Source organism: Leguminivora glycinivorella, chromosome 10 (assembly GCF_023078275.1).
Source record: "Leguminivora glycinivorella isolate SPB_JAAS2020 chromosome 10, LegGlyc_1.1, whole genome shotgun sequence".
Lineage (NCBI taxonomy): Eukaryota > Metazoa > Arthropoda > Insecta > Lepidoptera > Tortricidae > Leguminivora > Leguminivora glycinivorella.
Window position 1 is genome coordinate 14,321,487 of NC_062980.1, and position 17,648 is coordinate 14,339,134.

General features: G+C 36.1%; 1 protein-coding gene across 3 annotated transcripts in view; it reads right to left on the reverse strand.

The window, feature by feature from the left end:
• The window catches only part of LOC125230566 (orcokinin peptides-like), a 32,636-nt gene extending 15,782 nt beyond the window's left edge, over positions 1-16,854 (reverse strand). For 2 of the 3 annotated variants that reach the window (XM_048135760.1, XM_048135759.1), the window contains exons 1-4: positions 16,741-16,854; positions 9,569-9,652; positions 4,128-4,176; positions 2,397-2,493 (exon numbers count right to left, since the gene is read on the reverse strand). In XM_048135760.1, coding sequence (XP_047991717.1) covers positions 2,397-2,493; positions 4,128-4,176; positions 9,569-9,652 — 230 coding nt within the window. In that variant the 5' untranslated portion in view covers positions 16,741-16,854. Of the gene's footprint in view, positions 1-2,396; positions 2,494-2,677; positions 3,368-4,127; positions 4,177-9,568; positions 9,653-16,740 lie in introns of those variants that run through there. The other variant, XM_048135758.1, reaches the window with a different exon arrangement.
• Between the last annotated feature and the right edge of the window lie 794 nt (positions 16,855-17,648).

The following is a 17,648-nucleotide window of genomic DNA, read 5'->3' on the forward strand; positions in this document are numbered from 1 at the left end:
CGACTTGATAACCGTCCTTCTTGAGATATGAGGCGACGGTTAAAAAGAGGACTTTGCCGGCCTTGGCCTGCAAGGTTTGTATGAAATTCCATTATCTATCAATCGTCCTAGCCGCACCTGCAACGTCATACTTCGCTGCCAATTATAAGGCACATAACATCAATATTTCATACCATGTTTGAGAAAAATATTTTTAAACATGTCTGTGTCTCACGGGAGTTATAGTAAAATTATAAGCCCTTTTGTTAAGTTTTAAGTACTATCGGGTATAACTTGGTAGAATCTTGGTAAGTTTAATCTAATCTGAAAATTTTAATGTATGAATTTTTGATAACTTTAATCAGGTAAATGCGACCGTGGATCCGAAATCATAATCCTTGAATTTTCAATGACTTTGTAATCAAGTCAATTGTTGGTAAAATGTTTACGAAAATGTAAATGGTAAATGTTTACGAATGTTTGTTTGTTTGTGCTTTTAATCATTTTAGATTAGGTAATAAGATTTCAATATTTTTGACAATATCTTTTAAAGCTGTAATCTGTAGGCCTAGCACATGATTAATTTAAAGCGAGAGTATGTCGCCGCGAGATAGATGACACGTCTTCTTCTAACTGTAATGACATAAAGACGGGTAGTCTATCTCGCGGCGACATACTCTCGCAGAAATCATGTGCTAACCCTGCTGTTAGTACAGTGAGCTGATAATTACATGGGTTGAAGTTGAAACTAACGAAAAAAATTACACGATACTTTTTTGGTGACCGAGGGGTTTCCAAAAGCGCTTTAACCCATGCTCATTTCAACATCATCACACGCTGCTTCAATACTGTTATCATATTACAAATATTTAATTACAATACTTTATCTTAACAAGCAAACGAGCAATTCTTGCATATACATACATATATTGTACGTCGGAGAACGAACAAAATTCCCGACATGTATATTTATATTTTTGGCGATCTCGAAACGGACTCGAATGATTTTTTGGGGCGAACATCGAACGATCGATCTATAGCTTGGTCTTACCTCTGGGAAACCGCTCATAATGTTTTCCGAGCAAATCTCGGTCTCTCAGGTACTGTATATGAGTAATAAAACGGCATACGTTTAGCTAGGAAGCTAGCTAAACGTATGCCATTTTATTACTCCGTTCTAAACTTTAGTATTAAAAGGAGACTTTCGTGTTCGAGTTGTTGAAACCGAGTTGTTTTATTAGTGTTTAAACTGCGAATATCTTTATTAAAAACCACATGTTGCGTAGATACGCGAACGTGGAGTCAAAGAATATTATTTTTCAGTACAGATGGTGTTTTTTTACGCACTAGTGCGAGAAGTGGTTCATTATATGCCAGGTCAATACTTCGGAGGGCCATCTATACTGAAAAACGTCGTACGATACATGTGCAAAAATAAAATTCGTAACTTGTGTCGATTTAAAACACTCCCTTCTGTCGTGTTTTAATTTATTGCCACTCGTTTCGAACTTCCTTTTTTTCGCACTTGTGTCGTAATGTACTATTGTTATGTACCTCTATAATTTTGAGTAGATGCGTAAGTGATTCGCAAAAATACAAATGTAAAATAATAATATATACTCTATTACATTTGCCCTTATATCAAAATAACATGAAGCTATCTTCCTATTGTTAAAGATATCTATCTAGAGAACAGTTCTTTGTTAATACTTAAGGGTTATATGAATTGCTATGCTGCTAAAGTACATAGTTAATGTGCACTTTATTGGACCATTGTATTATGCATCGCCGCGGGGCACTTTCACTGAATAATCTACCCCCTGCGCAGAGAAAATACCCTTGAAAGCAAACCCTGATACAATTCAAACAAATAGAGGTGCAATCTAGCTCAATACTTTGACCCACAAGCGGTTTGTATCCCCAATGAATTTAGTTTATAAGCTGAAAGTATATGCTTATAGATTTAGAGAGGTTCCGAGAAATACCTAAATACAATGCAATGCGATTGCAAATTGGTTGAATACTTAGCCTGAATAGGCTCATGCTAGTGGTTCGTTAAGTATATGTATAATACAAATAACAGAAACTTGGTGATGAGACTTTTGAATAAAGACTTTATAAGGTAAACGACAAAATTGCAACAAGATATATCTATAAAAATCAAGTACGAAAATATAGTGTCGCTGTCGCTTGGCTCAGTATGATACCACGTAAAGCGCTGAGTTCTTAACCCAGCCAGCAACGGAATGAAGGAAAAAACTAATTTTACATGACATTGACAAATATGACAGTAGGTATACTTATTGTTTCACGCAACAATAAGAGCATAGTCATCTTCATACATTTCGTTAACACATCAACGCTGTCAAACCACCAAAGTAAAGCCGTGAAAGATAAAAGCACATGATGAGACTTACTTGCTGTCGTATCGCCGAGCCATGTAAGGCAGAAGGCCGGAGTGGTGGGTCTCACGAACTTGCCTCACGAGACTGCCCTGCGCGTCTGTCTTGTGACCTAGTTATACCACGTCATCAACATTAACATTAATTCAGATTCGTACGTTGGCTGGAGGTAATGTTTCCAGTATCACCAGCGAACGTATCAAATTATATCATCAATTCGATCAAATAATAAGAATCTTACCTTCAAAGAAACTTTGATACATACAATACATATTTAAGGGAATGAAAGGCAAATATAGCTGCAATAACTTTATTACCTATGATATGTAGATCAAATCTAACATTGATATTTAAACAAAAATATTTTCTTAGGTATCACATGTTGCGTTGCACGATGAGGAATGATAGGTATACGGATGTTTTAGAAGATAAATATAAACTGTAATATTTAAGTATTAATTTGGCCGATTATACAAAGTTAGCGCCACCGAGCGCGTCTAGCTGGCGCACGAAGTTACTGCCTCCGAGCGAGTCTAAGTTTCTGAGCAAGCTGTTGCCTCCCAGAGCGTCGATGTGCCTCTTGACGAAGTTCGGCCCGCCCAGCTGATCGAGGTTCCTCTTGACAAAGCTGTTACCGCCTAGCGAATCAAGGTTTCTCACGAAGTTTCCTCCACCGAGAGAATCTATGAACCTTGTCTGCCTTTGAGGGTAAATGTCTCTCCCAAGGAGAGTAGAACCTCCAATGCCATTAAGATTTCTCCCGATCAAAGTTGAACCTCCAATTCCATTTAGATTCCTCCCAAGGAGAGTGTTACCTCCGACGCCGTTCAAGTTTCTGCCAAGCATTGTTGAGCCTCCCACTCCGTTTAAGTTCCTACCGACCAACCCAGTTCCTCCCACACCATTTAGATTACGATCCCCAAAAGTGCTGTCGTATTGCATAAGGAACCGTATGAAATCTTCGAGCTCTTCTTTTTGTTTATATCCTGTAACAAACCGGCAAATCTAAATGTGTTCAGATTAAGTTCAAACGTATACAAAGTGCATAACAGGAAAATAGTACTTACCATTCTAAATGGAAAACGGATGCACAGTGCACAGAAGCGTTGTGAGACTGTGATTAATCGCTGTGCGAAGGATCAGTGAATGATGGGTGCGCAGATCCATCACCGGAAGAAACACAGGTGTCAGGTCACAGGTGTATTTACAAAACAAAACGTGTCAAATACTAACTCTTCGAAACTCGTATCTAAGTGCCTATAGGGCTAGCAAATGATTGGTGCGAGATTATGTCGGCGCGATATAAAATACCCGTCCTTATGTCATTAAAGTACGAGTAGTTGTATAAAGACGTGTGGTCTACAATATCGTGGCGAGATACTGTGGCTCCAGTCAATATGTGCTAGCCTTGCCGATACTTGAAAAGTTGAAGTTTATAAAAAAACATACGAGATTCAAAAAGCTACAAACTTTGTGCAATAATGAAATCTTGGTGTATTTCTTAAGTGCGAACTGGGGTAAAAAGATACAAACAAAGTCACCATTCGGTATGCGATTGGCTTTGACTTCGAAACAAAAACCGTGATAAAATTCATATTCCGTGTTATTTAAGTGGGTAAAAGTGTAGGATACGTGTAAAAGTTGTGGGAGTGTAGGAAAAACTCTTTGCATACCGTGTGCGAAAGGTAAAGTCACAGTTGATGTGAAAACATTGTGTGCTGATTGGACAGTTGTGTCGGGTCTTACCGGAGTCGAAGCGGTCGGAGTTATGCTCGGCGGTGCTGACGTCCTGTTCCTGGCAAACATTAAACAGAAAGCTTGTTGAATCATTAAATTATATTATAGTACATTACAATACAAAAATGCGAAAAAAGGAAGTTAGAAACGAGTGGCGATAAATTAAAACACGACACACGAGTTACGAATTTCCTTTTCGCACGTGTATCGTACGACGTTTTTCAGTACAGATGGCCCTCCGAAGTTTCGACCTGACAAGAAATGAACCACTTCTCGCACTAGTGCGTAAAAAAAGCAACATCTGTACTGAAAAAAATTATACCTCGATATAGAGAGCATATAGACTGTGCAATAAAATACACAGCACAGTGACTATTCATTTGTTAGCAGATTATTTTAGTTTTATAGAGAAGCGCTCGTAGAAGAGCGCATCACTAAAATCCGGAAGTTGAGTGTTAAAAATCTGACTCGTCCCAATAAGTTTTTTAGATCTTATATAAGTTTCGATAAAGTAAAATATTGTGAAGAAACCGAACTAATCGCAACAGGGCCCTTTGCCCTCTAAGTTGGAAGGTCAGATGGTGGTCGCTTTCGTAAAACTACTTGTATCGACGCAAAATCCTGGAATTAGTTGCCAAAGTGAGCTTTCATGAGCCGTGGAAAAATGGGATAACGCAAGGGAAAATAATTATTTTTGCGTGTGGTTGATGAAAATCACCCGTAAAATTTATTAAGCTCGTTTTGTTTTCGACAAAATTGTGGGAAAGCCGTCATAAGCCCGTCAGTCCGAGTTGTTATTTGAGTACGAAGCCTAAGATTAAATATCTGATTGGGGCTTAACTAGTTATTATACGCGTCGCGACTGAGGCCCGCAAAGCTCTCGATGACTCGAAGAGTCCACAAGTTATGAATATTCCGTTACGACCTTCTTTAGACCGAGTGGAATAGAGGGCGACACCTCAGGGTAGGTACGTAGCCGAATGGCACAAAAGCTCACGAAACGAAATGCTCGTATATATCTATCTCTATCGCTCTTGCGTATTAGCGTGACAGAGCCAGACTACCTTTCGCGGCGTTTCGTTTTCGTTTCGCGTCGCAGAAATTCTATTCGGCTACGGCACCAGGTATCAACCATAGACATAGTAAAATATAGACTGAGGCTATTCATATTGTCTTCGGTTACCGCGATAGTTACTCATGAAATAAAATTATGGACACGGATTTTATCGCGTATAATCAATTTACAATTCATCCCGATGTTGAACAAGAACGCTGTAGTGTTCGAAACGTCGGGATGAATACAAATTCATTATACGCGATATAATCCGTTTCCATAGTTTTATTTCACGAGGCTATTGTTAGATCCTGCTTATGCATAAACTTAACCATAACCTTTAATACCTATGCATAACCTTATGCCACCCCTTACATATAAAACCCTCTCTTTAAACATATTGTATGCTTGTAAGAAACAGACATCTTTATTCAGTACCATTGTACCCCGTTTTTGCTCTCCAACTTTATGAAAATAATAAAATTTTTGGTTTGCAATTGGCTATCAGTCATATATCGCAATGGATGTGTAGCCATTATGACGTCACATACCTGTCATCTAGAGTATTCTTCTATCTATGGTATCAACGGTGTACTATTTAGCATAATAAACGTCACAAGTAATTGGTACTAAATTAGGGTCGAAATACTCAAATATTACCATTCCTCTAACTTCCTTTGAATATGAATTTTGCATGAATACAAGTATACTATCTATGTTCTGTTTACTCAAGGATTGAGGATGCTTTGACAAATTAGCATCGGAAAGATTTTTCCTCGCATATGACAAATATGTATAAAAATGTACTAAATTATTTATGTCTGTTTTCTCGTATTTTTGGCTTAATTCACGAGTGAAGTACCTTGTAAGGAATATGATAATTGAGAGAATTATATCCCAGTCATTGCTCGAAGCGTAACGGTAGGTCTACGGTTGGACTCGGATAATTTCATAATTTGCTTTCGTACGGATTTTCTCCTACAGTATGTCGCAATCCTCAACCGATTTTCGTAACATTTCGTGACCTGATTCCTTTCTCTCTCTTGGCCTAGCCTTATCCCATCATTTGGGGTCGGCTCTCCTAGTCCTTCTTCGCCAGGACGCTCTGTCCCGGGTTGTCGCAGATGTGTGACATTTGCATCCTTCATGTCCTTATTTATGGTAGCTATCCATGTTTGGGGGGTCTTCCTGGTCCTCTTTTAGGCTTTCGTGACCTGATTCCATGATAGAATATTTATTTTTAGAAAATAATGACGCGGAAATTGACATGAAGGATGGCGATTAAACCATCGCACTAATGATGTATGAATAAAAATAATCCATATTCTATGACAGTAAGTGATTTAAAATTACGAATTCTGAATATATCATGAAATAAAACTATGGAAACGGATTAAATCGCGTATAATGAATTTAAAATACATCCCGACGTTTCGAACTCTTTACAGCGTTCGTGGTCAACGGGTGACTGAGGAAAAATTAAAATGTGCAAAAGCTACCCACTTACAAGAAATATTAACGAACCATGACCACAAATAATATAGATTTCTAAGGCAGGTTCACACACTATTAATAAAGCCAGTTATACAATATTCAAAAAATTTTACCATTACTCTGTTAAAAATAATTAACCAATTAATCTACACAAAATTGACAAAGAAACAAACTGCAAATGTCCAACACCATACAACACAAATGCCTCACAGCCTTCGTCGTGCTTGTTCCATTATCAGATGTACTACTGGATCCCAAGCCGGTGGTAAAGTAAAGCCATCCTCTCTATTAAAGTTTGGATATTTCTTGATCTCAATGGCCTCTCGCCACATTCTGGGTATATATCGCTTCTCCTTAGCGAGAACCAGAGGCTTGTCAAACTTTATAGCATGATTGACTTTATCCATGACATGTTCAGAGACTGCAGACCTTTGCCGACGGTGCTTGACATCCGCTATGTGTTCCTTCACCCGTGTGGAAATGCTTCGTTTCGTCTGTCCCACATATGACAGCCCGCACTCACAGTCTAGCCTGTACACTCCCGCGCTTTGCAGAGGAGTTTGACATTTCACAGGCCTCAGGAATTGGGACATCTTCCCCCCCTTCCATCCCCTTTGTTAGAGGGGTCACAGATAGGATCAGCCACATCTTGAAACGGGCTTCTATTAAAACTTATTTCAAGCCTATGAAGAAGATGTCCCAATTCCTGAGGCCTGTGAAATGTCAAACTCCTCTACAAAGCGCGGGAGTGTACAGGCTAGACTGTGAGTGCGGGCTGTCATATGTGGGACAGACGAAACGAAGCATTTCCACACGGGTGATGGAACACATAGCGGATGTCAAGCACCGTCGGCAAAGGTCTGCAGTCTCTGAACATGTCATGGATAAAGTCAATCATGCTATAAAGTTTGACAAGCCTCTGGTTCTCGCTAAGGAGAAGCGATATATACCCAGAATGTTGCGAGAGGCCATTGAGATCAAGAAATATCCAAACTTTAATAGAGAGGATGGCTTTACTTTACCACCGGCTTGGGATCCAGTAGTACATCTGATAATGGAACAAGCACGACGAAGGCTGTGAGGCATTTGTGTTGTATGGTGTTGGACATTTGCAGTTTGTTTCTTTGTCAATTTTGTGTAGATTAATTGGTTAATTATTTTTAACAGAGTAATGGTAAAATTTTTTGAATATTGTATAACTGGCTTTATTAATAGTGTGTGAACCTGCCTTAGAAATCTATATTATTTGTGGTCATGGTTCGTTAATATTTCTTGTAAGTGGGTAGCTTTTGCACATTTTAATTTTTCCTCAGTCACCCGTTGACCACGAACGCTGTAAAGAGTTCGAAACGTCGGGATGTATTTTAAATTCATTATACGCGATTTAATCCGTTTCCATAGTTTTATTTCATGAGTAACTATCGCGGTAACCGAAGACAATATTCTGAATATATCTACAAAAATATAAAAATACAAGAAAATACAACATCAGGGGGGTTACCATGAAGTGCTAAAGCCGTTCAGTTTAGGTTAAGAGAAAGGGACGAAGCTATAGCAGTTGCATAGCTCCGTCCCTCTCTCTCAACCTAAACTGAACATTAATTAAAGTGTCCCAAGTAACGCTCTTACACTAACAAGAGACCAGCGTATACTCGTAGCAACGCTGTCGGTATCTCAATATACTCTATGGTCAGTGTAACTAAATATAAGCCACAACATTGTCTTGGGCCTACAACTAATTCAAGGAAAATATCTATCCAGCTTCTATTTGTGAGTTCCTATAATTTGTTGCTATTAAAAATGTGTATTGTATCATTCATAGCTGTTGGAATTCCTTTTTTTTTTATCTGTAACTTCTGAGTCCAGTGGGGGTGAATGATACGGGCGACTGAATTCAATTAATCAGTTTTTTTTTCGTTGGAATTCCTTGTATAAATAAATACATATGTGTCGATCTCAAGCAAAATGTACCACGTTGTCGCTTAAACATAAGGACGCCTTAATAGGTTATTCTTTTAACGATACGACCTAAGTTCGTTCTTATGGTAAGCGAAAATGTGGTACCTTTTATGAGAAAATGTCACATATAACTCGAGATTTTTGTATTAACTTGCTAATATTGATATATGTTCAGTTCTCGCGGGGTTTAGATGTTTAGCTTTAAGAACATTAATCCATACTAATATTATAAATGGGAAAGTGTGTGTGTCTGTTTGTTTGTCCGTCTTTCACGGCAAAACGGAGCGACGAATTGACGTGGTTTTTTAAGTGGAGATAATTGAAGAGATGGGGAGTGACATAGGGTTCTTTTCGTCTCTTTCTAATGCGAGCGAAGCCGCGTGCAAAAGCTAGTAACTTTATAATCTGCTGTTACTATTTAATAGGTTTGATTTTGTTCTAGTAGAATTTTTTAAAATGAAATTGGGAAAGAAAATTCAACGTCATGAAGCGTTTATGTTTGCGACTGACGTGACGTCCGACTTGATAAATAAAAGAAAAACGTTAAAATTGTAAGTTTTAAAAGAAAAACAAAAAAAATTCATATTATGCTTTGTTCGTTTAAATATGAACAGTTTTTTAATTGAATTTATACTGGATCGTAAAAAGCTATCTCAATTTTTAGTTTTATAAGTGCCATCTTCTTCAACCTAGCGTTTTCCCGGCCTAGCGCCAGGGTCCGCTTTCCTGCTCAGCCTTCTCCACCTTGCCCGGTCTTCGCCATCCTGAGGTGAGAGATTATTCTCTTCCATATCAGTTTTATAAGTGCCATAAACCTTTTTAAAATTCTAGTCTTCATTCAACGAGTACAATAATGAACTAAACGCGAATTATGTGGCCAGTGAAGAGGCAGGGCTATCAAAATTTCTGAAAAGGGAATGAAAGGACATAATTGAGTACGTACCTGATGAGGGTCAGCATTGCAGCAGACCAGGAGGGCCGCGAGGGTCACGGCCAGCGCTCCGCCGGCAACACGCATCATGGTCATCTGAACAAATGAACATGACTGATAAATGTATGCCATATAAAATATGTATATGATGAAACAAGGACCCGAATGATAGCCTACCGAATGAGAACCTATAAGGATCATAGTGGAATTATTGTCTCTTTACTGTAGGTAACATGGATTCGCATTTTTACAGAAATATAAATAAGTACGACTCTTGCGCCATCTAGCATCTGCAAATCTAAATTAAACCACCAAATCACTACCTATATCTTATAAAACACCTCCCAAATTCAAAATATGCTTGACGGATTTTCGTACAGTTTATAACTTTTTAGTTATCAATATGATTAACGAAGAAGGTTTAGGAGTAAATATAACTTAAAATAAATTCATTATTCGTTTTATTATTCATTAAAATAAAATATGATGAAATACGAGTATGACTATGACGTCTGGAAAAAACGTTGTCTTTGTTTGAGATATAAAACACTATGATTGGTGGAGTTGTCTCCCTTTCATTGGTCTACAAAAAAGTTTGCGACCAAATATATTAAGACCTAAATGAAAGTAATATGTCAAAGTTGTAGAAAGGCCATACTGTTCTTGGTTTATTTCAATAGCATAAACTACAGCCTCCGTGTTGATTGTAGCTGTAACCTAGTCCTGTTTTAAAATTATTTTTCTTTAGAACCTGTTTCTTTTTCTTTCACGCGGCGCTCATTAAGAATGCATATGCATGCTTTAACTCGAGAGAGGTTTTATAAAAGGCGTTCCCTCTCATGAGAACCTAAAGTCTTAAAAATGGAAGTAAACATAAATAAAAATATACATAACGCGTCCTCGGGGTCCGGTGTAAAGTGCTTTAATTATTCTACTCATTATTTTTAAATGGTGTAGAATAAAAGAGTTGTAGCTTCTACTATTATAAAAATAAAAAATAAACTAATATTCTATAAAAGAACTCGATCAGTTCCCTAGTTGCTTGTTCGTTTTTGACTTCTTAAAATCATTGAATTATGATACGTCGTATAGCGTAAACGACACTATAGCTCTATGTACATTTTGGAACGGTTCCAGTAAATGACTATTTGGGGGCGCTGTTCACCTTCTCCATACAATGAATATAATTTTTCGCTATCGAGTATATTCTCAGACGTCAAAAACTCATGATACCTAAAGGCTGCTAGTTATAACGTGTAATAAAAGTAAATGACGGCCGGTCTGGCTCAGTCGGTAGTGACCCTGCCTGCTAAGCCGTGGTCCTGGGTTCGAATCCCGGTAAGGGCATTTATTTGTGTGATGAGCACAGATATTTGTTCCTAAGTCATGGATGTTTTCTATGTATGTAAGTATGTATTTATCTATTTAAGTATGTATATCGTCGCTTAGCACCCAATGTACAAGCTTTGCTTAGTTTGGGGCGAAGTTGATCTGTGTAAGGTGTCCCCCAATATTTTTATTTTTTATTTTTATATTATCGCCTTGAGCCTAGTCTTGTGTCTAATTCAGTAATATCATATCATGTTTAGTTTGACGAAGGAACGAATACCTAAATACAATTCACATTAATATTAAAATAATGAATAGAAATCAGTTGTTTCCCATTATAGAATTACATTTCTGTTTTAATTTGGATTCAATTTATTTCGTTTAATATTAAAAATATATTTTTCATAAAAAATATTTTCTTTTAGGTAATTCTACGCCAAATCCATACTAATATTATAAATGGGAAAGTGTGTGTCTGTTTGTTTGTCCGTCTTTCACGGCAAAACGGAGCGACCAATTGACGTGATTTTTTAAGCGGAGATAGTTAAAGGGATGGAGAGTGACATAGGCTACTTGTGTCTCTTTCTAACGCGAGCGATGCCGCGGGCAAAAGCTAGTGAACAATATTTTAGCATATTGTGCTGGCTTCTACATATATTTGTTAGTGTGGTCATAATTTAAATTTTATAGTGACGTATGAAGACCGAAGAATGAATAAACCATCTCATAAAGCTGTATAATGTAATTGCATTCTTTCAGTGTGAATAATCACACTACGCATACTATTATAGTCTTCACTACAGTCTGGTATTATTGTCCAAGGTTTATAAACTTCTATAAATGAACTTGTCAATTGATACGAACACAGATAAATAATAAATAAATAATTAAATATTATAGGACATTCTTACACAGATTGACTGAGCCCCACGGTAAGCTCAAGATGGTACTCAGACGATATATATATAATATACAAATACTTATATACATGAAAAACATCTATGACTCAGGAACAAATATCTGTGCACATCACACAAATAAATGCCCTTACCGGGATTCGAACCCGGGACCGCGGCGTAGCAGGCAGGGTCACTACGCGCTAGGCCAGACCGGTCGTCAAAACAGAAACAGACAAATTTAGTGCGAAATGTTCTTCCTTCGTGTTTTCCCGATTCGTTCGCTACGAAGCGTAGGCAAACGACTGGTGTTGGCTTCACAGTCTGCCAGCGTAGCCGAATGGCAATCGTCAACGCCAGACGCCGACAGAAATGCAGTCTGGCTCTGTTGCGCCAATACGCAAGAGCAACAGAGCAATAGCCACGAAACCGATATTATCGTGAGCGTTTGTGCATTCGGCTACGAACACTGCTCCGGTATGCCGTTTGGAAAAGTGTAGTACACACTATCGCGTTTATCCAGTTAGTATTTTGTATATAAAATTTTGATAACCTCACTAAATTTTACGGTTAGTTAACCATACCCTATAAAATACCTAAAGGAGGGACTATTAAAATTAGAAAGGTAAGCCTTCTAAATCCTACTTTTGCTAAAGTAATTTGCATATTTGAGGACTGAAGTGGGAGGCCACAAGTAGCATAGTTATTTTGTGAATGTTGTTTTATTTAAGATCTTCCATTTTCCAAACCTATTTCAGGTTTAGAAAACGAAGTCTTTGTAAAGTCGTAGTTTTTTAGATCAGAATACGGCTGCTAAATATGTTTGTTAGCAGTGTTTTTTGTATTTTTCAAGAGCCTGTATTGGTTTTCGCTCGATAGGAAAAAATACGAATTATGTTGTATCAAATATGAACAAAAAGTAATGTAATGAAAACTGCTAAAAATCAGCAATAGGTATTGTATTATTAGAGAAAACATTTAATCTTTTTTTACGTAGGTACTTCAAATATTGAAATTTAAAACTCGATGTTCAGATTCCTGGACACATCACGCTTGACACTAAGCGAGACTGGGCAAGCTGTAAATGTAAAATTATTGAAAGATCTAATATATACAGCTATTTTTGAGAACTTTTCTTCTAGACAGGCTCTCCAAACTTGTCTAGGATCTGTCAAGTGCAATGCATAGTCTAAGAATAGGCTTTCACAAGAAAAACTTGATCACGTTTGGAAAATATGAGACAACATTAGATTTTATTCATGTAGTTCTTAGAAAAACAATATTCGACCGATAATTCAAGTCAATGTATTTGAAATTTACTTATACACAATAAAATAAAAGATATTTCTAGTAACTAGGTATTTTACTTCACAACGAACTTGTGATTTTTGATGGATTTCTTAAGCGTCCAGTTGTAACCGAAATTTTAAGGGAAAATACATACCATAATAATAACCACCGGTTACCCGATACTAATCTTAAATGAAGATACTCTCTTTTTATTTATGAGACATGACTGACATGAGTTTGGTACTTTTTATTTTGACTAGAAATGGCAAGTTGAATATTTGACTTCTAAGACGTTTGGAAAGACATCAACGCGTAGTGATACTTCGCACGGTAGCGTCTTATTGTTTTCTTAGGAAGACTTATAACAGCGTCCAACTATATGTACATTATTAAAACAATTATAAAACCAAAATGTGGCGACTTTAACTATTTTGAATCATGTTTTACGTATGCGCAGTTTGATTCTTAACTACAAAAATAAAATATCGAGATACGAGTAGAAATAAGAATCAAAAATACTATGATATTTTTGTTTTAGATAGTCCATATTTATTTATTCAATATTATAAACAGGAAAGTGTGTTTGTCTGTTTGTTTGTCCGTCTATCACGGCAAAACGGAGCGACGGATTGACTTGATTTTTTATGTGGAGATAATTGAAGGGGTGAAAGTGACAAAGGCTACATTTTGTCTCTTTTTAACTCCCCACTACGCTGAAATGGGGGGTGGAAGTTTGTATGGAGCATTCTGCAATTTTAGAATTTAACGCGAGCGAAGCGGCGGGCAAAAGCTAGTTTTATACAGTACCGGTCAAAAGTTTGAGTTCACCTTTTGATTTCGGTACTAATGAGTACTTTTGTACGATAATTATCTTCGGTTTGGTAGTCGAAATATGTTTTCAACTTATATTTATTGTTTTGTGGAGATTTGTTTTACTAGTTAGACACAATTCACGTACCTTTCTTTCACTAAAATCTAATAAACATGACGGCAAAATGCTAGTTATATTTATGGCCTTGCCTTTGCCATTAATTGAGACACATCTTTACACGAAACACAGTTTTAGCCAGATAATATAGGCCAAATAATTATTTAGCCTATAAGATTTCAGGGAAACAGATGTTAAAAAATATAAATTGTTTACGAAACAAATTTTGACGTCTGAACTACAAAAAACTATCTCTCTAAAGCAGTCAATTGTACTGAAAACAAGGAGTGAACTTAAATTTTGACCGGTACTGTATAAATGCAATTTTAACTGAATCTGGACTCCGGAGCAGATTCAAGTAACGTCAAAAATTATTCAAACGTCAGTTTTGACACAATTCCAAATTCGATCCAATATCGTATATAGAGCTAATATTTGACGTTTCCTAAAGTTCTAATCCGTCATAATTATGTTGCAAAACATCGGAATAGGGCGGTATCAGCCGCTAAGGCGGAACTCATCCAGAAGTATGTCGTACCAATTTATCGGACGCTCGCAAGCCTGTCGGCATATTTTATCCACAAGACTTTATCGACGTTATCGAGTTAAGTATCCCTTACACGTGCAGCCAATCACGTCAATTACCTTGTATCTCCATAAATGAACCGTAATTTATACAATTGACATATATTTTTCTATTTTTAAACATAGTGGGCTTGTTGAGAGAGGATTAAAATAGAGATTCTGTGCCCTTTTGTGACAGATATAAAAGCTATCATGAGAATTTTAATCGATAAGGACATTAATAGCATTTTGGCACATTATTAAAATAAATATTAAGGACCTTAGTTGATACTGTAAAAAAGTGCTGAAAGATTTCAGAATTATTCAGAATGGTAATATTTAATTACGAGGAAATAGTTATGGCAATTCAGAGTTTCTTTATGCACTGAGTATTTCCGTGTGTTATTTTGCGGTAATACAGGTCACGACACTCACGATATCTCTTTATCCTAGTTTAACTTTTCCAATTACGGTCCTTTTTTCAGCCACCAAAATTTGTCAGTAGCACTACGAAAGGTTTAAAGCGTTCCTCAAACTTGTAAGATTGCTAACCATAAATTAAATGTGATGTATATTACTTAGAATAATTGAAATAAAATATATTAAGCTTTATTTATCGTGAAAGCTAGGTTTGTCTTGAGTTTCCCAAGGGACTATTAAATATGGCCGCGTCAAAATCGGCCTCTGTTAATTAAGATTTACATCCACGATATCCTTTGAGTCGGGGAATACGATCCTGAGAAATATGCTATACAATGATAAAGAGCTACAAGATACCTTATAACCCTTCCTAAGAAGGATACCTATTTTCTCTGGGCTATAAAAAGTTTAAATTACGGCGTAGTTTTTAATGAAAGTTCCGTAAAGTTTACTAAGACAAACTATTTTTTTATATAATGCTTTGATAGAAATCAATTTTACTGTTATGAAACTCGTTACTGCATAGTTTAAATATAACAGTTTTTAATGTTCTGTGTATTTTGCTGTAGCTATGCTATTTAAATCTCGCTGTTACACGTTAGTTTATTTTTTGAGGAAGGCTCTTGTGGATAATTGTATTAATTAATATGATGTTTTTGAAATCTAAAGTTGCTTGTTTTTTCAGACTGTTGTAATTTCAATAAAATATGAAATGGCATGGTTTGTGCATTTTTGTATAGTGAAAATAAGTGAAACTTAATAAAAATACACAAATCTATGTACCTATGATATCAACATGATTTATAAGTAGCAGATCAATTATTTCGGTGCAGTTATTTTTATTCTCGTCTGAACTCAATGACGACAATGACACAAAATATATAAAAAAAAAATTCGTCGAAGCACGCTATTTTTATATTTTGAAATGATACGAAGGTTTGAATGAATCGAAAGTTACTTTTTATACTTAAGTAGGTACCTAATTATTATCCTGATTTATATAAAAAATATAAACAAAATGTAACTTTACTTTACACTAACAAGATGTAAATAGTGTACAAAAATTGAACTAGGACTATTTTTATTACATAAATATTTGAAACAGTGTTGAATAAGAGTATTTAAGTAAAAAGGATTTCAATGATTTTTTCCCCCGCCTTTCACTGTAGCCCCAGCCAGCAAGAGCTGTATGAGGGAGCAACACCTGTTGAAACTGCCGCCTTCCGAGTAGTTTAGACACAGTAATAGAATATCAGTTTGCAGTTCACTTTTTTGACATACGTATGTATGTACCTATTTGTAAATATTTTTAAACATATAAGATTTTCAAACGGACACTTGGAGCTTTTTAATGGGAATTTGAATGGAAATAATTTGAAATCGTTATATATTTAATCAAGTTATGTTTTTTATTTTTCGTGAGTTTCGACAAATCCAGCTTTTTATGGAGTTATGTCCAACAGCGATATTAAAAATCAGCTTTTTTACAGTGTTTACAAACATTCAAAGCGTTTCAGAAATGTTTATCATTGTTAATTTTTTGCAAAATTTTGTTTATTGTTTGATTTTTTTGGATCATATTTTACCCAGTTAGGTACTTCAATTTCTAATAAAAAATAAACTTCACATTTAGTTTCAGGAAAACTTTACAAAACTTTTTAATTCTCCCAACTTCTTCCACCATTACGATACCTACCGACAAAATAGGTTCAAATACTTCAGACATTTGTTGGCAAATAACATAGAAACTAGCGTACCTCAGTGTCGGTGGTGGCTGGTTGCGGCGGTGGTGGATGGCGAAGTGCCGTGGAAGCCTCCGCGCGCGCTTTTATACGGCTCGCGTTGGGCGGAGCGCCGCCCTACGAGCTACGTTGCACTGTAAACAATCGTGGATTGCTTTATTACACTTTATTTCAGATCGTAGGTGATGACACACGCCTTTTAATGGTTAAAAAAATCTAGTTGATGTAGTTTCTGGTTTAAAATACAATAAATATTTAACAAAGACGTGAAATACTCAAGGTGGTTCCTTTTTGCAAAGATAAAAGTTAGTAGTTGGTGATAAAACGCGTTTTTATAACTAACTAGTAAAATTTTAGGAATGACAGTGGAAGTGTAGGCATTAATGTAGCCGTGTCGATAATTTTTTCCCACTGTATTTGATATGGTAGCTTTTTGTTTATTTATGATAAGTTTATGATTATAAGTAAAAGCTTGTAAGAATTTCTAAAAAACATGTAAAAAAGGCTCCGACTGTGCTTTTCTAATTTAGTTTTAAAAAAGTATGTGTTAGTATGATGCAAACATTTATTTGTGCCAGTTGTTTTATTTCACTTTATTTCATACCGTTGATGCTAAAATACGCATTTTAATAAAGTACTAGTTGATAGGAGGTTATTACTCCGGATTTTAAGAAAAATTTAAGGTCGTAAAAAAGCGGTTAGAGCTTTCCACCTTAGATTTTAGTACAATTAAAAGGTATTTGCTAAAATTGAGTAAGAATTCCTGTCAATTGTGTTCTCTTTTTTCGTTTAATATTTTAGGTCCTAAAACACGCTTTTTAATATTTTGAAAATAGATTTAGATTTTTTATTGATATCGGTCCGGATTTTAAGCATTAAAAAGTGTTCAAGGTTTTTCGTCTGAACTTTTTTGTACAGTCAAA